This window comes from Eptatretus burgeri, chromosome 16 (genome assembly GCF_056783735.1).
Source record: "Eptatretus burgeri isolate ZD-2024b chromosome 16, Ebu_testis_v1, whole genome shotgun sequence".
NCBI classification, from domain to species: domain Eukaryota; kingdom Metazoa; phylum Chordata; class Myxini; order Myxiniformes; family Myxinidae; genus Eptatretus; species Eptatretus burgeri.
The window spans coordinates 58,874,742-58,899,861 of record NC_140976.1 but is presented as its reverse complement, the minus strand read 5'-3'; the positions used below and the strand labels follow the sequence as shown (position 1 = coordinate 58,899,861).

General features: G+C 43.5%; 2 protein-coding genes across 3 annotated transcripts in view; one reads left to right on the top strand and one right to left on the bottom strand.

Annotated features, from left to right (window-relative positions):
* Window positions 1-4,526: 4,526 nt before the first annotated feature.
* LOC147011127 (uncharacterized) overlaps window positions 4,527-25,120 on the top strand; it is a 90,027-nt gene continuing 69,433 nt past the window's right edge. The window contains exons 1-2 of one of the 2 annotated variants that reach the window (XM_085859925.1): window positions 4,527-8,017; window positions 17,774-17,815. In XM_085859925.1, the coding sequence (XP_085716051.1) occupies window positions 7,958-8,017; window positions 17,774-17,815 (102 nt within the window). In that variant the 5' untranslated portion in view covers window positions 4,527-7,957. Of the gene's footprint in view, window positions 8,018-9,815; window positions 17,816-24,912 lie in introns of those variants that run through there. The other variant, XR_015052467.1, reaches the window with a different exon arrangement.
* Window positions 18,449-25,120, bottom strand: part of LOC147011130 (claudin-4-like) — a 9,117-nt gene continuing 2,445 nt past the window's right edge. The window contains exon 2 of the mRNA XM_085859932.1: window positions 18,449-22,960. Coding sequence (XP_085716058.1) covers window positions 22,475-22,960 — 486 coding nt within the window. The 3' untranslated portion in view covers window positions 18,449-22,474. The remainder of the gene's footprint in view (window positions 22,961-25,120) is intronic.

The window sequence follows — 25,120 nt, the reverse complement described above, 5'->3', positions numbered from 1 at the left end:
GGTGCCTTCGCGCCAAATGCTACTCCTTCTAGGATTACAGTCGGATGGTCATGAAAATTCACACTAATCCTCTGGAATACATTGTGCACAAACGATCGAGCCGGATTTTCGATTTAGATCTTTGTTCACCCACAGCACCCCCTCGAACTTTGGGGATTTCCGATTTCAAACCGCATTTTCGGTACTTTTCATTCAAATGGATACCGAGTAGTTATCAGTAGATGGAATTGGATGAGATTTGATATGCATAATCTAAAGGTGATTCCCTATCCGCTATATGACATCCATTTTGCTCTATATCTTATAGTTTCCATGCTCGGCGACCCATCGCCGCCTACTGGCTTGTTTCTTTGTTTGTTATTCTATATGTGCAGCTCTGATTCATAACATTAGAATAGCATGGCGACAACTGGGCAAGCACTTAAGAAATCGCTTATAAATGATCAAACCCTCAATTTTTCTTTGACGTCTGACACCGAAAGAAGGATTTGGCAATATTATCTCATAAAATGTAAAAAGATTCTGAACATGTACTCCAAATAAAAAAATCAATGGCCGGCTGTATCCTGGATACTGCATCAAAATTTTAGAATAAGCAATTTCCTGTGTCAAAAAATTTGAAAGATGACGATTCATGTCGAGATACTCAGTTCAATCTTTATAATGAAAAATATATTCATTTCATTTCTCATGATAGAGATTGTAAAGTCTCCTGGTACATGTGTGCTGTCTGAATGAATCTAGCCAAAGGAAGGAAGCACTACATGTCTGAAGTGAGGAAAGCAATGGTCGAGGCACTTACAGAAAATGGAAAGACAGTCAAATATCGCCAGACAAATTGCCTCTTCGCAATCCGCAGTAGCTCGCATCTTTGAAGAGCTTCGCACCGGGCATGGTGTCACATCTTGCAGAAGGAATTCTGGATGGAAGCGGATCACTCTATCAAGAGATGACGGGAAAGTAGCTGATATTGCAAGGAAGAACAGGATATCAAAAACCTTGTTCACATGTGAAACTATGATGGCGTTAAAGCATCCAGGACTACAACCTACCGGCGTCTTCGTGAACTTGGATTTCGCTCCTGAGTGTGAGCCATGAAGCATCTCCTGAATACGCCCCAGAGGAGGAGAAGACTGTTGTGGGCCAAAGAGAGGGGAAGAACTGGTCTGTGGAACAGTGATCAACGGTTATGGTTACAGACAAAGTAATATTTTGTATCTCCTTTGTTGACAAGTGAGCTTGGGTATGGCATCATCTGAAAGAGACGTATCACTCTGCCTGCCAACAGTCAGGTAGGTAGGGATGGGAGCATGCACCAGAGCAGTGCATCGCTGCGTCCACTTTCCGCTGGTGTTCCAGGGGCCTCCGTCTGGCCATCCCCCAGGTCGAAGTGTGGCCCATCCTCATCTCCTTGAGATGCCGATGCACCTGCTGCAACCACGAGGCACGTGGTCGGCCCATTGGCCTCCTCCACTCATGAGGCTCCCTTGCTGAGAGAACCTAATGAGCAGGATCAGCATCAGGGAAACGAGCCACATGTCTATACAGTTGCAGCTGACGCTCATAGACTATGTCAGTAACAAATCTCATCTGAGTCTCTTTCAGTAAACATGGACCAACTTTTAACCACTCAGCCCAACTCTCTCTTCCTCATGTGTGGCGATTTTAATTGTCACCATGCAAATTGGCTGGGTGTTGGCACCTCTCTCACCAGCCAGGACACTTCAGCAAAGGACTTCTGTGACTCTATGGGACTGACTCAATCTGGGAACTTTCCCACCCTGATTTCTCCCAATGGTAAATACTCCATTCTGGACTTGGTGGTAACAAACTTCCCCACAAATGTCTCCTGCTCCTCCTCTGCTCCAATTGGTTAATCTGATCATCTGCTTGTGGAAGTCATCATTACTTTGGCTATTCTCAGAGTGCTGCCTCAATGCCAACGAGTCTCGCAGTTCACTCAGGCAAATTGGCAGGGACTGCAAGCAGCCATATCTCTTCAGGACTGGTCTCCCATATCTATTGCCCCTGATACTAACTCAGCGTGGGATTCATCCACAGAACCCTGCTCTCTCTTTTGCACAGATTGATCCCATCTCATCTTCACATATCCTACCCTGCCCATGGTGCACTGAATCCTGTGATGAGGCAGTTGCTCTGAAACAACTTGCCTTTTTTGTATACCTTGTCAAGGCTCGTATGAGAGCTAACACACAACGCACAGCAAGGGGGCATGAGACAAGAGGGGCAGGAGTGGGAGGGTCAAAACAGTGAGGAACAGACACATTAGGAGATCTGTGGAAGGGAGAGGGATGGGACGGGGAACATGGGGAATATAAGATGGACATTACAGGGACTTTCAAGAAGGAAAGCAGGGGAATTGAAGGAAGTGGGCTTGGGTGGATTATCGGGGGCAGAAAATATCAAGGATTTGGATGGGGGATGATAAGAGGTGGTGGTAAACAGCTGTTTTTAAAGCCTGGAGGGAAGAATGGGAAAGAATAGAGTGAGGGAGTTTATTCCAAAGGCGGGAAAAAAGAGGAATGAAAGAGTGAAGGTGAGCAGTGATTCGTGATTTTGGTAGTTTTACCAGAAGGGGGTTGTTGGCGGACCTTGAGCGCCCTGTGGAAATGTGGTGGGGATAAATCGCAGAGAGAGCAAGGGGGGCGAGGCTGAAGAGGAGGAGGTAGAAGACAGAAAGACCACCGACCAACCTGCGGTGATTGAGTGAGAGGCCCAATGACTCAGCCTCATTGCGGGAGATGCCGATGATGTACTGTACCATGTACTGCCTGTTGGATGAAGAGAATGCCATCATTTTTCTGAGGGAGGATTTACCGAAGATATGTGAATGGGGGCAGAAATGGAATGTCATATTCACTCCTGAGAAATGCAACATCATGTCTCTCAGTAAACGACTGCCTACTGAGCAGCCAATGAAGCTCTTTATGGGTGGTAAACTCCTGCAGGAAGCACATGAGCTGGACATACTTGGAGTCAGGTTCTCCAGGAGCTTGGGCTTCCAGTCTCATGTGAACTCCATTGCCGTTAGAGCTGAACAAAGAGTGAGTGGCCTTCGTAGTATTGCTCCATGTTTGGATCCATCTGGCTGAGCCCGAGTGCACAATGGAAAATGCTCCTTTCGCATGGATGTCTGCAAGTACCATGCATCTTTAGAAACTGGATGATGTGCAATGTCCTGCTGTAAATATCATCAAGATCCCTCCACAGGAATTTAATATGGACCAGCTACCACACAGGAGAACTGTAGCAGGTCTAGGTCTGATGTACAGACTACACACAAAGGAAGTTTCAGCACTTCTGGATTCGTGCTACCTCCATCATGGACTCTAATAAGGTCCACCAGAGCAAGTACCTCCTTTGGAAGCTTAGCTGTGCAGGGTCTGCCGTACTGGCAGGACGGAAAGTTGTCACTGGTCACTTGATCAGTATGATGCTTCGTATATGCCTGCAAAAATACCTGTGTGGAACAGCCTACCAGATGCCACTGACGGTCACTCGACAACATCCGGGCCGAAGGCTTTCTGCTCCAGATCACAAAAACACCTTGAAGCCTAATACACTTATTTTAGTGTTCATTCTGTTTTTTGTTTGCAATTTTGATTTGGACAAATTCAGACAAAATTTGGTGGGCAGGTTGGGTCTACCGGAGTGCTCAGTTCCTCAAAACCGACCACAGGCTTGTGGTAGCATCTCTGAAGTTTCAGCTTAAATCCTGGAGAATGGTACCATCCCAGCCTGGGCTGGATGTTGGCAAGTTCAAGGATGAGCGGGAAGCTGAGGAGTTTGTGAACAGGCTGAGTGAGGATTTGGGGGGTCTGGGTGCTTTGAAGAATCCTGAAGAGTTGTGGAGTGCCTTCAAGAGCACCATCCTTGAAGTTGCCGGTGGATGTCTTGAAACTCACCGGAGGGCGAAGACGAATTTTGTCTCTCAAGAGACACTGGGTACCATTGACCAGAGTCGCAGGGCCAGGCTTAATGGCAGAGCTGAGCAGTTTAGGGAGTTGAGGTGTAAAACTGTACGTGCACTAAGGGTAGACAAGGAGGCCTATGTGGGAGGAATCTGTGAGGGATAGAGCATCACCTGTGGTCAAGTGATTCTCGTCCTGCACATAGTGGAATTCATGCATTGCGTTTCTCCAAGTCTGTTCCTCAGTGTACTGCAGTTAGAGAGGAGAGTGGTGGGCTCTTGACAGAGGAATGTGAAATGAAGGCCCGCTCGGCCAGTTACTTTGAGCAGCTGTACCAGGCTGACCCACCAGCTGCTGAGTTGGACGTCAGGGGTATTCCTATCCTTATTGCTGACTCTTCAATCAACTGTGATCCACCTTCCTTTGTGGAAACACAGGCTGCGGTGAACCAGTTGAAATGGGGTAAAACTAAAGGGATCTGTGGCATCCATGCTGAACTTATCAAGGCTTGTGGAAATGCTCTACTCATGTCGTTGCATGCAGTTCTGTGCTCTGCTTGGATCACAGGCATAATCCAAACTGACTGGAAGAGGAGCCTTTTTGTCCCTCTCTGGAAAGGGAGGGGTAATTGCCAGGACTGTAACAACTCCCAATGGGTGACGCTGCTCTCAGTGACGGGCAAGGTCTTTGCTCGGAGTATTCTTGAAAGGGTTTGCCACCATCTGTTTGAGCACCAGCCCCCAGGGCAGTCAGGCTTTCAACCAAAGAGGTCATCGATTGACCGTATCTTTACCCTTCGGGTCCTCACCGAACGCAGACGAGAGTTTTGGCAGGGGCTGTTTGCAGCCCAATCAAGGTGTGCAAAGTTGGTGGAGACGTATCCCAACAGACTCACAGCTGTAATTGATGTCAACGATCCTTCCATCAAGTATTAACTCAGGTGGGTGGACACTTATCCAAGCAAGATATTCTAGTTTTGTGTTTTGCATTAATTTTATGAAATTTATAGAATTTGTTTTTCACTTGGAAGTTGTTGGTTACGATGCATAAATAAAGGTGGAAAAAGTCTGATGTTTTATGCAATTTAATTCCAGGCTATAAGGCAACAAAAGGTGAAAATTTTGAAACTGGGTGTTGACTTTGTGCAGGTAATGCACATCGACTGACTTCAAAAAAGGTCAGGGCTATTCACCTGTGATGGCCATGTGTTGTTCTGCGGCGCAACAGGCAGTGTCTGACTCGTTGAAAATGTGAAATTTTATTTTACACGACGTTCCCCCTTTTTAGTACAGTCTTCCATTTCACGAGCCACCAATTCGGCATGTATAAACATAATAATGAACCTGTTTGTTTTTTAAACTTTATTTAACCTTTTTGTGGAGTGCTTGGTGTAGTCACTTGGCATTCGTTCTTCAATTTCAGTGGCGATACCGGAGTTGGGAAGGTAAAATTAATTATATGATCACAATGAGTAAAAAACATTTTCAGTTGTTAAGTAAATAATCGCCACATCATGGCAGGAGAGCCGAGAGGTATGCATGCTCACTCTGTGTAGCCTGGGTTTGAATCCAGACCCAGCTGTAAACTGTCATCCCAGTGTTTCACAGGCAGGGTGATTCATTAGTGTGTGTGTGTGTGTGTGTGTGTGTGTGTGTGTGTGTGTGTGTGTGTGTGTGTGTGTGTGTGTGTGTGTGTGTGTGTGTGTGTTTTCAGCCAAGCGTCCTTTCTGTCAGCATTTGCTGGTGGGTGTGAAAGATCCTATGGTACCTTTCGAAAAGAGTATGGCAGATCCTCTCTCTCCCCTCCGTGCTCTCTGCCTCCTCCCACTCTCCATCCTCCTCCTCCTTCTCTCTCTCTCTCTCCCTCCCATCTCCTCCCTTCTCTCTTACCCTCCCTCCTTAACATCCCCATCAGCGAAGCGACGGCTCGTATTTGCTCGTCATCAACAATATATTCATTTCAGGAGAATTCATCATCCCACTGATGTCACACCATAAAACCTGATTTGAAAAGTTTGAAAAAAATGTTGCACATCAATTTCCTCATGCCATTGTTCAATTGGCATTTGACTCCCAGGCTTTGGAGTGATGTATTTTGCGAGTTAAACTGTGATGTCAATCATAACTTAAGGCTTTTAGTCAAACAATAACATTCTCAAGTCATGAGATACAATTTCACTGCGAAACAGGTTGTACATTCGTGGTGCAGTACTCACCTTTGAGCTGTTGTAGAAAGCTCAGAGGGAAACAGGAGCAAGGTGAGAATAGAGGAAGTAAAATACTTGGATGCATGCCATCAACCTGCCTGCAGTGATCAATGAGCTGATTCTGACACTCTGCCTTCTGTCACGAGATGTCAATTACATGGAGGCTGCAGGTCCCCAGAGACCCCCAGACTGCAGAGGAAGTAGCGGTTGCAGCCCACATGAGGGAGCAATATTCCAGGAAACCGGATTGAACATCTTCTAAACCGTTATCCGATCAGGAGGGCAGAGGAAGAGCTTTGTCCAACGGATCATTCCCAGGTGGTCCAACAAATCATTCCCAGGTGGTCCAACGGATCATTCCCAGGTGGTCCAACAAATCATTCCCAGGTGGTCCAACGGATCATTCCCAGGTGGCAGCCGGTTTTGGAGGCAAGTTTAACCAAGACCAGTTATAGCTGGGATCCAGACACTGGGCCTATCCCTATCCAGTCTCTGGGCTTACCAAAATAATAAATTGGTGGATTTTCCTGCTCGTCCTGATATGGAAGTACGAGAGAATATCTGGCATGAAAAGAGATGTTCCAGGTGGATGATCAAGTTGATTCTTTTCTCAAGATAAACAAAGACTTTTAAAATGTTCACAGAAGTCGTGTTGTCTCCTTATGCAGCCTGTGGCTGCTGGTTGCATCATTTTCTGGAAGCACTGCTGTGCCACTGATGCTCCTTGTTACCAGTGGGATGATACTCGGTTTGCCAATCTCGGAAGGATGAACAGGCTGAGTCAACCCACCTCGTGTTATTTCAATGGCACAACAGGGGCCGTGAACTCAAGACCCCTGAGATCTTAAACCAGCTACCTTAACCGTTAAGGCAACACCAGCTTGGCTTCATCTGCTTCTATTACCAACATGCATAGTTCCTAAAGGTGAAGGTAACAAAGTGCAACCATTGCTTCCACCTTCAGTCTCCATCAGCAAGATACCAATCCGATGAGCTCTGATTCCAAGCAACCTCTCTGTACTGTGTACGAACACGTAACATGGTGTACTAGGAAGCACGATGAAGGAAAGTAACTCATCTACACAAATCATCACATCATTGGGCTGGAAGAATGATCTGGACTCTGGAGGTACGCACACTCACCTGGGTTCGAATCCCGACCCAGCTATATAACTGTCATCCCTGAGTTTCACAGGTAGGGTGATTCATCAATGTGTTTACCGTCCCTCGGATGGACGTGAAACCGGAGGTCCCGTCTGGTGGACGTTAAAAACCTCACGGTGTCCTTCACCAAAAGTAGACGAGCTATCACCTGCACCCTGAACAAATTCCAAATTTCTGCCCTGACTACTGCTGGCATCGGATTTCACCTTTTCATGGGTGTGAGTTGGAATGTGATGCAATTTGAAACTAATTTGTTGGCTGAACGTGTTTATTATGATTTCGTGAGTCATTATTTCAACTGAAAACTTTATCATTGTCAAACAAACCGCTGCTGGTATGTAGTGTTACGTGTAAGCTCGGATGACAACTGGCCTTTGGTCTTTGCCGGTTAATATGCAACTTTTTGTAGCACGGAGCGGTACTGTACCAGTAAAAGGGTATTTCACAATTCTTTCAAGAACTGAAACCACAAGGGTGTTTTTATCCCCTTTTAAAATTGCCTAAATTCCTTGTTATATAAGAACAATCACTCCATCCTGATCTGCCATACTCTTTTCCAAAGGTACCATAGGATCTTGCACGTCCACCGGCAAATGCTGACGGAAAGGACGCCTGGCTGAACATTCCTCCAAAGGACGGTGCACTCATTGCGACAATGCCTCACCTGCAAATCACCTGGATGACAATTTCCAGCTGGGTGGATAATGGAACCGAGGTGAGCATATTATGCTGTTTTTGGGATCATGCTGCCAAGTACCATCCCATTTGTCACAAATCACCATACATGCTTGATATCAACAATCCAATCCAACCTAACATGGCTTCCAAAGCGCTGCATATTTCATTGGGGGTATTTGAACAATCTTATGACAGACACTGTGATGAAAGCTGGCCACGATCCGATCCAATTGTGGTCCCCACTATGAACCAATGGTAATCGGTTTAAATCATTTGGTTCTGTTTCAATACCTTCACCCAACTGTATCTGTGACCTGCTACATTGATATTGAGCTAGAACGTCGACTTCAAACCGCATTCCAACTTTTCTCTTCGATCTCACTCTTCCCTCCGGGTATTCAAGACTGTTGTTCACCACCATCTCACATCATCCGCAATCCAAAACCATGATTTTTTTCTACCCAGTTACCCCCCCCCCCCAAGCCCTCCACCTTCCAAGTTTCCCCTCCTTCAAGTTTCCTTCTGCATCCATCTTGTCTACCCGATGCAATCTCCTCTGCCCTCCATTTATACCCCGACCCATTGTTTGTCCAAGTCTGCCTCAATGTTGTCCTTCAAATCTGCTGTTGGTGTTCCCCACCCCCCTCTCTCTCTCCACTGTTCCTTTTGTCCTGTTACGTCCTGATCCGTTCAGTGTGCTCGCTCTTCCATGAGCCTCAAGTATCTCTACAAAAAAAACAATTTCAACAGTCATATCAGTGCTTGTTAAACAAACCACCTATGGAAGTGATTGCAGATATCCCATGACATTACACAGAGGACAAAAACAGGAATTATTATATCATGTGTTGTGGTGTTTCTCTACCAGCATTGAACCATCTGTTCCACCCTGATGCATCATGGTCTGCACATGGAAACATGAGGTGTGAAGCAAATGCTGACCACAAAACACGTCACCATTTACCACGGCTAACTCAACCACACCATTTGGATCTGTCACCACTGTGGACACTCATTGTACATCCAAAGGGAAGTCATCGTCCATGAAAGTCATATCTCCCCAGAGATTATGATGACCACCTTTGCCATGTCAGCAGGTTCTAATAATTATTACTCCACGAGAACAAAGTGAAAAGCGGGGTTAAGCAATTGTTTCGCTTTCTTTGTCTGTCTGTCTGTCTGTCTGTCTGTCTACAAACAGCAGTTTATGATCGAGGAACAACTTAACTTCAATTGAATGTTATATTTTGAACACGAATCGGAACATAAACATAAATTGGAGTTTAGCAGTAGTTTGGATCTGAATTTGTCCCGGTCGCATGTGCGCAGGGAGGAGTGAGATATGTGAGATATATTGATTCTCTGATTGATATATTGATTCTACTGTCTCTATGTCTGTCTCTATCTCTGTCTCTGTCTCCCCTCCCCCCCCTCTCTCTCCCCCCTCTCTCTCCCCCCCTCTCTCTCCCCCCCTCTCTCTCTCTCCCCCTCTCTTCTCTCTCCCCCTCTCTCTCTCTCTCCCCCTCTCTCTCTCTCTCCCCCTCTCTCTCTCTCTCCCCCTCTCTCTCTCCCCTCTCTCTCTCTCTCCCTCTCTCTCTAACACTCTCCCTCTGTCACTCTCTCTCCCCCTCTGTCTCTCTCTCTCCCTCTCTCTCTCTCTCTCTCTCACTCTCTCTCTCTCTCTCTCTCTCTCTCTCTCTCTCTCTCTCTCTCTCTCTCTCTCTCTCTCTCTCTCTCTCTCTCTCTCTCTCTCTCTCTCTCTCTCTCTCTCTCTCTCTCTCTCTCTCTCTCTCTCTCTCTCTCTCTCTCTCTCTCTCTCTCTCTCTCTCCCCTCCCCCTCTCCCCCCTCTCTCTCTGGCAGTCAACCAAAATTGAAAATCATTCCAAAAAGGAAACTTACTGTTTTTAAGGACCTTATAAAGGACACAAACAACAGGCACGAATAACTCATTTAACATGTTCGGTTGGTGTTAAAGAAGCTGCATCAACGGCGGTAAACTTCTTAAAACTTTTTTTTTCGAAAACCTTTAAAATTATTATTTTATTTAAATTGAATTATATCCTTGAACTCTATGAAATACAAATCGCTTTTTTATCGCTTCCAAACACCTTTCTTCCACCGAACGTGACTGATGTCACTGAGAGGTCAATAGAAGGGATATCAACAATTCAGAGTGGTCAATATGTCAAAATACAGTCGCTTTGAACTTCTAAGGGTTGTATTGCTCTTCACACTTTAAAAGAGAAATATCCAAGTGCAGTAGCTGGGTTTGTCTTACTACCAATAGCAATTCATTAAAAAAAAAAAATTACAAAAAAAATAAAATAAAAACTTCATCCAATGTTGAAACGACTTCTACCACCGAGATTTGAATGTCACCTTAAGGCCGATTATTTGATTATACTTTCCTTCGGTGTGCTATCACGAGATAATACCAGTTATTGTGCAACTTTATAGTTATAAATAAAGAACAGTCAGAAAACTTTTTATGATCCTAAGTAATGTGTTGGGTGGGATGGTGTGGTCGCTTCGAGGTATGCGCACACGCCTTTGAGCTGTCTAGCCTGGGTTTGAATCTCAACCCAGTGTGACCACTCCTCATTTTCATAAATGCCAAGGTGAGCCAATGAAAAAAGCCAAGAATTCACAAGGTTTCGGAAAAGCGACGATAATAGAAAACCTATACGCCAAGAAAACCTATAGAAAACCAAGACGCCAAGGTGAACAACGAATAGCCAAGATCTTGTGAAAAAAGCCAAGGAGTGGTCATACTGCCCAGCTATAAACAGTCATGGTGTTTTGCATGCAAGGGGAGGCATAAACGTGTGCGTCGTTCATCGGAAGGATATTAAGGCCAGAGGAGCCGTATGGTCGCTCTGGTCATTGGTGAACGTTAAAGATTCCACAATATCCCCTGAAGAATGGACGAGACATCACTGGCATCCTGAACAAATTACAAATTCGTGCTCAAACCATCTTCAGTAAAAAAACTATGGCCTGGCCAACCGGTATGTGAAAGACTTGGGCCTTCTTCTTTCTTATGCAGCACGTAGATACGAGCGGTGTCACTGCTGGGAGTGCGGCTGTACTGCTGATGCTGATTTGGCCAGGATTCCGGCGATAGCTTGCGTATTCTTCATGAAGGACACCGTGGGATCTTTAACGTCCACCAACTAATACTGGCAAGTCCGATGCCCAGTTTAACATCCATCCGAGGGACGGCACTCACATTGATGAATAACCCTGCCTGCGAAACACCAGGATGGGTGTTTGTACCTGGGCCGAGATTCAAACCCATGCGATACAGTTCAGAGGCCATTCTGTGTACCTCTAAGGCTGAAGCCATCCTGCCAGCATGAGACTTAGGCCAATAATGTTCCTTGGCCAACCCTACAAGAAAGTTGAAATAATTGGGGCCATTAAAGAAGTAACATTAGTTGTAGTCATAATCTGTTGTGCGTTTCACTAACTTTGTTCGAATCCAACAAAAATCTGCAAAACAATCAAATCTGTGTACTTTAAAGGGCAGGGCCATGTCCAAAATCCAGGCTGAAATTTGGTGAAAGTCCCAAAATCCAGGCTTACAGCTCACCTCCACTCATTTGTTCCTCTTTCCACACCTTTGTCACCAAATTCCTCAATGTCTGCAATCCCATCTTTCCCTCCAAGGCTTCAAGACGGTTGTTCACAACCAACCCCAGGTCATCCCTCATGCCGACTCATGATCTATTCCTCCCCATGCCCACTCGGTTCCTCTACAACTTATTGTTGTGCCCCCCCCTCTCCCCACTCACCCTCTTTCTCATTTTTTGCTCTATTTCTGTTTCATTCCCGATTTTCCATTCATCTTTCTCTGTTTGAGCTTGTATCATCCAGGTTGTTCACCACATGTTTCCTCCTCCCCTTGATCTTGTTCTTCCTCATGCCCATTTTCTCCAAAGCCCCCTCGGTTGTATCCCTCTCCCTTGCTGTTGGTAGGTTCCCCCCTTTCCACAATGTTTTTCTTGTCCTGTTATGTTCTGTGTTCTCGCTCTTCCGTGATCCTCAAATTTGTAAACAAAAAGCCCCAAAAACAAACACATTCGAACACCTTTCTCAAGCAGCCCTACCCAAATCCCTCCTAAATTTCCAGTTTTCCCTCCTTGGAGTTTCCTTGTGCGTCCATATTGTCCACCGCATGCATGCGTGTTTCATGTCTTGTTTTTCTCTGTTACGTCCTGATCTGTTCACTGTACAAGCTCTTCCATGAGCCTCGACTATGCATCCAACCCCCCCCCCCCAAAAAAAAAATAACACAGCAGTAACTTGATGGTGGCAAAGGTGGCTTCAAAAGTCGGATCCAAACCAGAGAGATCGATTGTACATCATGGGTGATGTGAAAAATCGCATCTGAATCGTTTCTTCAACCAGTTGCTGACAGTGGAGACAGGTTCTAAACTCAAATAGTTCACATTTACACATAATTGGCAAAACAATTTCCAAAGCTACCTTCCACCCCAGACTTTCTGGCATGCGAGTAAGCCGATTCTCGATAATATGTGGTTTCAGTATACTGTATGTAACTTTTGAATCAAAGAGATAAAGTTGGTATTTGCAGTGACTGCATTTATGCCACACTGTGGAATGTTGCATTCTGACTTGCAATTTGCTTAAAAAAAATGTCTTGCAAGTTGTTTATAACACAGCTCCTGGTAAAATGATTTCACGATTCTCTTTCTGAAAGAGAGATGCAAAAGGTACAAGAACAGTGAGAGATTCATACATTCTGCTACAAATGCCTCTGAACAACTGCTTTTGTAAAGGGCGAAAGGTAGGTAAGCCTGCAACGAGAAACCATCGATGTTAAAAAAAACTTCTTTTATTTTCTTACATAGATCTAAGGATCATATGCCTGGTGTTGGCATAATGGTTAAGGTGGTGGGCTTTGGTTCCCCGGGTCCTGAGTTTAAATCCTGTTCAAAACACCAGGTGGGGTTAACTCGGCCTGTCATCCTTCCGAGGTCGGCAAAATGAGTGCCAGCATGCTGGTATACTGTGTCGGAGTGGCCACCCGTCCAGGGTTGTGCCCAATAACCAAGGAGACTGCGTAAGCAGCATCAACGCTCTGCACAGAGTATGGTCCCAATCTCCTCCGAAGGATCATGGAGGAGCTTGAACATGAATCACATGCAGGATAAAGACTTTTTAAACGAGAGTTCATGGAACACCTCACCCCATGCAGTCTTGAGAAAAAGGACATGGGAAGAATCTTTTTCAACTCATGCTTTTTGCATTTTCGAGCACGATCGATATGAGCTTTGTTCATGAACTTTGAATGACAGGTGCGATGGCGACCATACGAAGCCATTGGGTCAAACGGAACACGACAGAGCTGAACCTTCTGCCATCTCTTCTTGGAGAAACTGACAATTTTGGAATGATGTTTGAGATAAAGATGTGCTCGACAAACATCTTTTGGACGAAGACAGGATGGCCGATTGAACATCGCTCAGCACCGCCATGTTGTCTGAATTTCACAGTTACTCCGCCCTCAGATTTACGTGTAGCAAATCTGATTGGTCGGGAGAGTGTAAAATTTTGTCCAAGTACTGCTAAACTGGAGGTTTTCGGAAGTGCAAAGAAGGTTTTTCAGAAGAAGGTTTTCTCTTCCTCCAATGTAGGATACTCGAATGAAGGTGCAGGATTTTTTTCTTTCTTCAAGATGACAGCTATAACTCACCTACTCTTCACAGAAGACACCTTGGGGTCTTTAATGTCCCCAAACACCCAGTGCTGGCAGATGGGATCTCTGGCTTAACGTCCATCAGAGGGATGATGCATGCATTGATGCATCACCCTGCATGTGAAAGACCAGGGTTATCCAGGTGATATGCATGCGAAAGCATATCATCTGATTCACCGTGTTATGACAGTGTGCATACCTCCCGGCTATCTTGCTGCCCTGGACTAAAATATGAGGACACATGTCACCCCGGACAAGCACTTTGATGTGAATTCCGAGGACGTAAGTAGACAATGGACAAATACATGTTGTATACAGTATGTAATTTGAACCTGGGTTCTGAGCATGTTGAGCCACCGGTTTCGATGAGAATGCTAGACAGGCCAACTCAAGCCATCGTGAGATGTATTTGCTCAAAATGATTAGTTTTAATATTGTTTTGTAATAGCATTAAAGTCATTATCACAGTGGCCTGCTGAAATATGAGGACACATAATTTGCTCTGCAAAAGTATTCACTCCCTCCCAATAATGCCACATTTAGATGAATTATGAATTATGTAAACATAATTTTTCCAAATGAACTTTTTTATTCATAACTGAAGGGATCAAGCAAAACATTGTTAAAGTTGAAAGAGGTTACATGTCAGGAATACCTGTAAAAAAACATGTACAAATCAAAATTCAGTGGTTGTAAAAGTATTCAGCCCCTTAGGTTCGTACTTGGTCGAAGCACCTTTTGCAGTAATGACTGCTGCAAGTCTTTCTTCATTGGTCTCTACCAGCTTTGCACAATGAGATGGTAAAATCTTTGCACATTCTTCAAGTGAAAATTGCTCCAGTTCTGCCAAGTTTGATGGAGATCGTCGATGAACTGCAATCTTCAAGTCTCCCCATAAATGTTCAATTGTGTTCATGTCAGGACTTTGACTGAGACACTCAAGAATTCATTTTCTTCTTATTCAGCCACTCCATTGTGGCTTTAGCTTTGTGCTTTGGATCATTGTCCTCCTGAAATTTGAATCTCCTACCCAGTTTCAGATTAGTGGCTGCCTCAAGCAGGTTTTCATCAAGGATTCTCCTGCACTTTGCACCGTCCATTGTCCCTTGTATCCTGACAAGCTTGCCAGTCCCTGCTGATTAAAATCAGCCCCATAACATGATGCTACCACCACCATGCTTGACAGTAGGGATGGTGTTGACTGGGTGATGTGTAGTGTTCAGCTTGCACCAGATGTAATGCTTTGAATTTAGACCAAAATGTTCAGTTTTTTTTTCACGTCGAACCACAAAACTTTTCTCCACATGACTGCAGTCTCATCAAGATGCTTTTTCGCAAACTCCATTCGAGATTTTATATGTGTCATTTTCAATTATGGCTTCTTTTCTTGCCACCGGTCCATGGAGGCCAGCTTTGTGAAGGGAACAGGATATTGTTGATTGATGAACACTGACCCCCATCTCAGACATAGAGCCTTGCAGATCTTTCAAAGTCATTGCTGGATTGACAGTGACATCCCGAACCAGTTTTCTACTTGCCCAACTGTGATTTTGGATGGGCGTCATGATCTGGGTAGAGTCTGGGTGGCATGATACCTCTTCTAATTGCTAATGATGGATTTCACTGTAATCAAAGGGTATTAGAGTGACACTGCAATATTACTAAAACCCTCTCCTGAACGGTGCTTCTCCACCACTTTATGTCTGACTTCTTTGGGAAGCTCATTGATCTTCATATTTGTCTTTTTGGTTGACCAAGTGAGTTGCACCTTAAAACTCCTTAGATAAGTGGAGAGTTTAATTATTAATTTAAACCACTGACTACATACAGGTGAAACATATTACACTTATTTTGTAACATTTCAAACAAATAATTTGCTCCTGAAGTGATTTTGGGTTAATTAGGCAAAGGGTTTTTGAAGACTTATGTAACTGAGAATCATCTGATTTTTCTCTGTTAATGTAACTGATTCACATTTAATTTGCATTTTTTAGGTTTATCACTTTGGAGTTATTTGTGAAGACTCTATATCTTAAGTTTGATTTTAAAGTATCATGAAATAAGCTCAGGTAGCATCAAAACGTGAAATCTTTGGAGGGGAGTGAATACTTTTAATATTGTTATTACTTTTGTTTTAGAAGCGGCCTTGAGCCATCTATACACCTTAACATGGATTTTGCCCATGGTGGAAAACCCTATTGGGGAGGGGGACAAATTAAGTTGCTACAATCCTCCGTTTTGTGACCCTTCGTCCTCCTGTTGTTTGGTTGAGATGATGTAAGTAATAACAGAATGCATCATGGTCAGACGGACAGACACCAAATTGTGTATTTTAGTATGATGATGATCTTGCATTCACATTATAAAGATTGAGACATCACGTGGTTACAAGACATTCTCATGGCACAATATTCTTTCAAAGGAATTGGTTTCTGAGATTAGATGTTCCCGATAACTCAACGATTCATCAGATATAAAAAAAGGGACTGCATACGTCATCCACCGGCAGTTCAATAATGCAAATTCAATCAACTTATGGAACTTGTTGGATAAATCTTTATAAAGTTCAACACACACACGCACACACACACACACACAAATAAATAAAAGTTTCCTCACGAATTATTTATTTTTTATTAAATCCAGAGGATTTTTGACACCGAACTCCCTCTTCATAGGTAGCATTTTAGACATTCCAAGTTGCACTGAAGGCTTTAAGCCACAATGTGTGGACTGGTTTATATCATCACCACCATTATCCAAAATAAATGGAAACAAGTAAAAAAAAAGACATAAAATGTCATTTGTTTTAGCAATTTTGCTGTACGGAGTTAAATGGCGAGACCATATTTGTGTACAACTATAATGGCCGTCACTCTACCAGTCAGCCATGTTTGATCAGATCACAAAATAAAGTGAGGGGGAGATGTATGCCGTCTTTTACTATGCTTTTGCCAAATGTGAACAAAATCTGATCATGCATGTCTGAGAAAAGGATGGGGACACATTTAAGTAACAAAATGGCCGCCAGCTGCCCATCTTGGATCGGATCTCAAAAAGACAATGGCATGCATATGTAAGCTATTCCTCATCTGTGTGCCAAGTTTGAACTACATTGGGAAATGCGTGCCCAAGAAATGGTTGAGGATGTGTTCGACACCTGGTTTTTTTGTTTGTTTGTTTGTTTTTTTACAAATAAAATGGCCGGCAGTTAGCCATCTTGGGCCAAATGTTGAAAAAAAATGATGTGCATATGTATACCATCATGTCTTGTCTTTGTGCCAAGTACGAATTAAATTGGTCCATACATTTCCAAGATATGGTTGCGGACACACGCACACGAAAATCGAGACCAAATCCATCAGCCGCCATTTCGGGCGAAGTCCAACGGAGGCTAAAAGTTGCACTTCCCTTGGGCGGGAGCCATGCGGAGAAGTACTCCGTGGTGGCTAGACAAGTATCGTCTTGCCAAAAGTCATGGGACACTTCAGTCGAGTGGTGAAATTTGTCTCATTTGGAGAACCATGAATACCATGAACAGTCAGTCTAAAGAGGCAACGGATGATCATGTTCCAGAGGAAGGACTTAACAGGGTTCCAATGTCTGACTGCTGACACCCACATCAGGGTGATTTCAAATCGTCCAATCTATCCCTAAATCAACAAACTTCCACCAGAATTAGTAGCAAACTTAGCCCCAGACCCAGTGGCAGTCTCACAACCAGAACTAGCAGTCGACTTGCCACGAGAACTCAGAACAAGAGCCAAGCCAGAACCACAAGCCAACAGTCCTCAACTAACCAAACAGTTCTCCAATGTTAGGAGAGCAAGCAATGGTTTCGAATATCAGGTGACAAAACCATGCGCAATGCATAACACGACATAACATAAAATATCACGATCGGTGCACGAACAACATGGCTCATTGCAGTGTAAAACATGTAATCGATGTATTCCAAGCCAAGGAGGCCGAGCTGTCCATAGACCCAAGTGTGGAGCAATGACTGGTTCGTCGTCTGAAGAAACATGTCCTTAAAACATTTGCCTTTCTTCTTTGCTTCCCTCTCGTAGGTGTCACCTTACCGTTACTGGCAATTCAACAGTAGTCATACAGTAAGTAGTGTGTGTGTGTGTGTGTGTGTGTGTGTGTGTGTGTGTGTGTGTGTGTGTGTGTGTGTGTGTTTACCTCTGAAAGGATCAAAATGCTATGAACAACAGAGCCAAGCTTGCTGATGATTTGGACAGTCGAAAAATCTATCAATTGCTTCGAAGTTAATAAAATTCTTCAATAAGGTATACAAGTATTTGGTGGTTTGCGATTAAGATTAAGTATCGGGTATTGTACAATTAGTCGCCTTTTCAATGTCTATTTTTAAAAGCTTTAGGAAGAACCATTACTGTTCCCCGAATGATTAGATTCATGAAGAACAGGGTTATGAAAAAACAGTATATGTGATCACACACATACAAAAACACGCACACAAACACACACACACACACACAAACACACACACACACAAACACACACACACACACACACACACACACACACACACACACAAAACATTTTGAACAAACCTTGTTGTTTGTGAATTTACAGGTGTTTGGTATTCTAGCAGGGTTTTGAACCTAAAAAAGGTGACTTACCTGAGACGGAATCTTAAGGCATTCACCTGATACCTGCCTCATGGGACTGTCAGCATTACTCACCATAAATTGAGACAAACAAGGAATCTACACGATAGCTCATTTGCTACATTAATTTTTAATAACATCAGTTGTACAGCACAATTTCCTTGCAGTAACAACAACAACAACCAATGGATCCAATATGAAAGAAATGTTGAGTAATACAGAGTTTAAAAACAAAATTGGCAAATATGTGATCTGTTGTTAGTGATGGAAGCTTCTCTGCCAGAGTAACCATGACATCAGCAGAAAGGAATCTGATCACATCAGTCAGGAACCATCAATCACAATTGAGGGAGTTTTTTGGGGTTTTTTTTTATCACCGCCTGATATCACCTTTGACAACACAAAAAGTCCATCCCTGATCTGTAGATTATTCGACTTGTTCTTTTGTATTAAAAATTAAAAAAAATGACACAGCAGGTAATTTCATTAATAAGCGCGATGAATGTTAATAATCAATCTCGATGTATATCCCGTTTACATTTACCTAGTCTCATGTGCGATCCGAAAAATAAACATAAAAACTTTTATCACAAAAACCTTTGTAAGAAAACGTACAACTTCCACTAATGTACACATACAGTAAATACATTAATACATGAGCTATAAAAATTTGATCAACAAATACATTTAAACAATTTCATTTCATAGCCAAATGGTACGGAGGGACACGCAACTTGTGATTGAGTATCCAAACTACGCCAAGGATTTGCTGTCCCTCGATTCACCGTGTTTTGTGCAATTTTAACTTGCAAGATATTCCAGATAAGCCTGAACGATTAATATTCAAAAATTAATTAATTAATCAAAAAGTGATTCCAATTAGCAAAAAAAAAAAAAACTTTAAAATATCTAATACACTTAAGTGTGCATGTCTATCTATAATACACCTATCATTGTGCATGTTTTTTTTTTCGTTCTTTCTTCCTTTCTTTCTTTCTTTCTTTCTAAAAACATCCCAACACATTAATTGGGGTCATGCTGATCCTACGTAACAAGTCTGGATGTAATCAGCCCAGAACTGTAGGAGTAGCGTGACAAGCAAATACACAATCATCGGTCCGTGAATTATAATCAGGATCTCCAAAAATGTAAGTATGGTGGGAATATATTCAGCCGAACATGTCAAAGATCGAGCTTGACACAAAGAGGAAAGAAGCAAAGCCGCCTCCTCTATGAGATTACCCAGGAGGATCAAGCTGCTCACGTGAGAAGAGTCATCCAATAAGATTGTAGATGTACTTATGGACAAATCCATAGCATTTCATGAATTCCAAACTCTGTTCTTGGTTCTCGGAGAATTTAATTGAAATCATTTTTTTTCACATTTGTACGAATTATTTAAAAGAAAAAAAGAAAAAAAACACATCAGTCTTATTTGGGACATCTTACACTTTTGGAGGTGATGACGTCACAGAGAAATATAATTTTAAACACAGATCAGTTTTACTTTCAGCATATAAAATGGTTCATCTACCGCTCACCCGAGATAAGTACATGCACCGTTTTATCTATTTACACTGCAGATTAAAATTACAGCTTTGCTTTTCATGTAAAGACTCCTTCATAAAATGTGGTGCAAATATAGCCAACAACAACAAAAAAATTGCCAAAATAAAATGAACGGAACAAGAACGGCACTCGACAGAGTGCAAACCTCTGCTAGGCAGAACAGTTTACGTTTTGTATCCCACCAACAGGCTGGACCTGCACCAAAATCTAATCGGCTTGTTCTTGTCACCTACCCAACTCATCCACAAAATTTTATCACAATCCATCTAGGAAATTTTGAGATATCCTGCCCAAAGACAGCCAAACAGACAGGGCTGAAAACATAACCTCCGTCGACTTTCGGTGGCAGAAGCAACAAATCAATTTCTAAAATATAATTTTGTCAAATGCACTGATCAAAAAAAAAAAAACCACGCAGTCCAGCTGTTGGTGTGGGAACGACATCACAGTATCTGGATGAATGAACTTCACACACTACAAAACCTTATTCTCAAACTTAAAAACAGAACAAACTTTGAGTTACTTTGCTTTCTCATTGCACAGACGACAAAACCAAGTTATGCAGTGAAAAGTCCTCAAGCACAACATTCCATGGCCCTTTCTAGAAATCAAATTAAACTTATTTACAAGCAAATCTGTTCAAAAATACATCAAAAAACAAAGTCAAAGCATATCTGCAAGTAAGTTCATGACGCTTGGTGTAAGTTAGCTCACACGAGGCCTATTCTAATCTTAAAACAAGAATTAGAGACATTCTATTCAGATGACTACATTTCCTGCCAAGAACCCTTCGTTTAACAGCAAAACATTTTGTATTTCGAACAAAGCGGACACCACTGATCACAAACTGCATGGGTAGGTTGCTGCCAAAAAAAAAAAAGGTTACAACCTCTTGGTAATTCCCATCAGGAATCTTCCTTGCTGCATTCGAACCTGGGTGTGAATCTCAGCAAAGCTATAAACTGTCATTCTGGTGTCTCGCAGTAAGGGTGAGGAATCAATGTGTGTGCCGTCCATCAGATGGACGTTAAACTGGGTATCCCATCTGTCGGCATTAGTTGGTGGACTTTAAAGACCCCACAGTGTCCTTTGAGTAGAGTATGTGAGCTTTCACCGACACTCTGAACAAATTCCAAATTCTTGCGTTAACGTACAGGGGCTGTTTCATCAGAGTCACGGCACAGATGCTATTCACAGCCATGTATGTGCACCATATGAAGGAAGGAGAAGATGAAGAGTTCCTTCCGAAAACAAAAAATCTCCGATGATAACAATCTCATCAGATCAAACGATAAATGAATCGGAGATTTTTGCAAGGATGACGAGGAATGAAAGATTAGGAAGCCAAGGCTCCTGGATGTGGAAAAAACAAACCAGACCGATGTATGCCCTGCCACTCGCTTGTGAAATGGAAGATCAAGAAGGAACTCAAAGACGTAAATAACAAAGATGGGGTCATCAGGAGGAACCTGGATCGGATTCGGGTTTCAGCCGCTACTCCACAACCCTCAAACCCATTCAGGTGCAGCCAAGTGAGTCTTACAGAAAAATTTCTGCAATAATTCACTTCTCCTTAGAAAGATAGACATTGAAAGAGAGGAAAAAGCAAGAATTAGAATGAATAAAGATAATTTTTTTTTTTAAACTTTCGTATGCAGCATAAGGCTACAGGGTGGCATCATTGGCCAAGGGTACAACTGTGGCACTGATGCAATACCCTCTATAGATTAGATTAGATTAGGGTTAGTTTGGAATTTTGGCCATGGGGCCAGTGATAGCTCACCTACTCTTTGTGAATTATAACGTGAGATCTTTAATGTCCACCAGCAAATACTGGCCGACAGTACACCCAGTTTAACGTCCATCCGTGGGACAGCACACACACTGATGAATCACCCTGCCTGTGAAACAGTTGGGATGACAGTTTATAGCTGGGTCCGGATTCAAACCCAGGCTACAGAGGTTTAAGGTAAATGTGCGTAACTCTAGGCCAACCTGCCAGCCCACCTGTGACCAATGTTTTATCCCCCAAAAGCATAGCTCAGTGCAACATTCCCCATGTAGGACAGAAACAAGTGGAAGGAAGAGATTAGATAAATATGAGCACGTACTGCACATTCCTTTGCACCGAAAGGGCAAAAGGAAAAACATAAACAGGTCATTTATCTTCAATAACCCATCAAGTTTATCCCCCAGTTTTCGTACGGTGATTGAACACTCGTGGAGGAAATCGTACGTGCAGCACGGGGATACATAGTAGATAAACCGGTACAGTTTGCAGGATTTGAATCCGGGATGCCATGCTCGGATAGGAAGACCAAACAGGCCATAGTAATCCGAGGTGACAACCAATGAATGTAACAGAGTTGAACGCACGACACGATGCACTCGCTGAAACCATCTTGGATTACGGTTTCTGCTGCCACGGCTTCCCCTTGGAGACATCTCGCATCAGCGATGTGCAATCTGCACGTCCCGCCGTTGTGCTTTTAACACAGCAAGTTCATGTTTGGGAGAGATGAAGTTTGCGTGCCAATGTAAGCAGAGCCTTTTAGACGCACGCGTGGCTCAAACAAATTCACGCATCGAGTACGAGGGGCTCGTAAGTGTACGCCGAGGTTGTACCGACATCCTTGGCTGGGACAAAGGGTGAGCACTCCTGACGGGTTTGTAAGAGTCCTCATTCTTAGGTGGACACGAGCACGTGAGCAACACCCCACCAGCGACGAGGAAGAAGGCCGAGGCCCAACCGATGTAAAGTGCCGGACCGAGTTCCCGCTTCCTCTCTTGGGACAGAGTTGGGTTATAGAAATCCCTGATGATGGCATTTGCCGTCCAACAGACCGGGATGAGCAGCAGGAGGGCAGTGAAGAGGAATAGGACGCCGCCTGAAATAGCGATGTATGCCTTGATGCGAGTATTCTGCACGCAGTGTGTACATTGCATTCCGATAACGGTGATGATGAAGGCGATCAAGCCCATTGCGCACGCCACGCACATCAGACCACGCGCGGCCTGCATGTCAGGGCTGAGCGAGAGAAGCGAATCATAGACCTGTAAGCAATGGCGACAATGAGTTGGGGGGAAATCAATTGATAGGTAGTTCAAACATGAAAAATGGAGGATAACTCCATTATTTAAAAAAAACATTAATCTTGTAGTCAGGCCCTTGGGTAGGATTGGCAACAAATATGGCATTACATCATTGCAAATGAGCAAAAATGATTTTGTTTTATGGAACTCTGAACTTCACTATACGGAGAAAGGGATAATGTGGGGAGTGTTGAGAGAAGGGGACACTCTGCAGGGGGTGGGAGTAAAGGGAGGGACGTAAAAGGGGGCTGGGGAGTTTCAAATTCCGCTCCGTCGGCATATGTAATAAATAAACACACCCTGATGATGGTTTAACAGACGGAATGTTTAATTTCGATTCCGCCACATTAGTTTCACAAATGACGGTGTATTTTGCAAATATTTATACCATACAGGCAGAAAAAATGTTCACAGTGAAGGAATGACATCACGTCACGTGGTTTTGTTTCACCGGTGACGAGTGCGGGCTCATTATTCAGGGATTGAATGTGACCCCCCCCCCCCTCTCAAAATCCCCAACTCATCATTACGTCACGTTACCTGTTGTGATTTGCTCTGTGGATGTGAGACTTGGACTCTGACCAAGGATCTGAGACGGAAACTTAATTCCTTCGGTACCAGGTCTCTTCGGAGAATCCTTGGCTATCGCTGGTCGGACTTTGTGTCCAACGAGCGGTGGCTGAGAGAGACTCGGATGAGATTTGTTACCTGCATAGTCCGTGAGCGTCAGCTGTGGCTGTATAGACATGTGGCTTATTTTCCTGACGCTGATCCTGCTCACTAGATTCTCTCAGCGAGGGAGTCTCCTGAGTGGAGTAGGCCGATGGGCCGACCACGTGCTTTGTGGTTGCAGCAGGTTGATCGGCATCTCAAGGAGATGGGGATGGGCCAGGCATCTGCCTGGGGATGGCCAGACGGAGGCCCCTGGAGTACCGGCGGAAAGTGGACGCAGCGACACACTGCTCGGGCGCATGCTCCCATACCTCACCTGACCCCCCCCCCTCTCCAAATCCCCGACTCATTATTACGTCATGTTACTTGTTGTGATTTGTTTTTTTCCGGTTTTATCCTACATGTTGGAATAACATCGTCTCTGTCCACCGGGTTATTAACAATTACCGACGTACCTTTGACAAGCTGGCACCACCACCTTGCTCTTTTTATTACTTACAAAATCGAAAGATTTCGTAAGTATATTGATGACTTCCGTCCTCTGTTTGTGTGTTTGTTTGTTTATTTGTGTGTTTGTTTGTTTGTTTGTTTGTTTGTGTGTTTGTTTGTAGGCACGATAACTCGAGAACGGAAGCAGCTACTAATGTCAAATTACACCACGTGATTCAGGAGGGTGATGGCTAGCGCTGATTAGATTTTGGTCAAAATCGGTCAAAGGTCAAGGTCACAGTAAGGTCAAACATAATTCCGTAAATTCATGTGGAGAAATGGAGTATTTTTGCTTCGGTCGACGTTACGAGTTCGTTTTAACTTCGATTTTAATTTTGTCTTCGGTTTTTGCGATCGCTTAGGACGCTTCAAACTAGGTTGTCGAAATTCTGGTAAAAATCGGATGTTTTGGAGACGTTTTAAGATTGTATAAAAAATATTTCACTCGACGCGTCACGGGTCGTCACGTGATGCAGTGCGCTCAAGCAGACGCGTCGTTGACTCACGTATGGTTTTCCGTGTGCGTGCTGACTGTGTTTTCGATAAAGATGGTGTTTAAAAGTCATTTTTTTATCCAAATAAAGGTTATCGTCGCATGCCTGACATGCTAAGCCATCGGTGATGCAAAGATTGTTGGTGGATGGCCGAATATTACGGTTTTGTGACTTTGATAAAATAATATTAAATAATTGAGTGGAGAAATGGAGATTATTGCTTCGGTCGACGTTACGATTTTTGATGGTTTGGTACAGAATCATCGTAGAAACTTCTGGTTTGCGTCGCTACCTTCTCCAGAGACAGCTTTTACTAGACAAGGTCAGAGGTCAAGTTGACGATTTCGTAAGTACCAGTCTATGACTGCTTCTTTATTTATTTATTTCTACCTCCACCACTGAAGGTGTATGCAGGTAATGTTTTCACCTCTCTGTTTGTTACTTACGAAATCCTTAGATTTCGTAA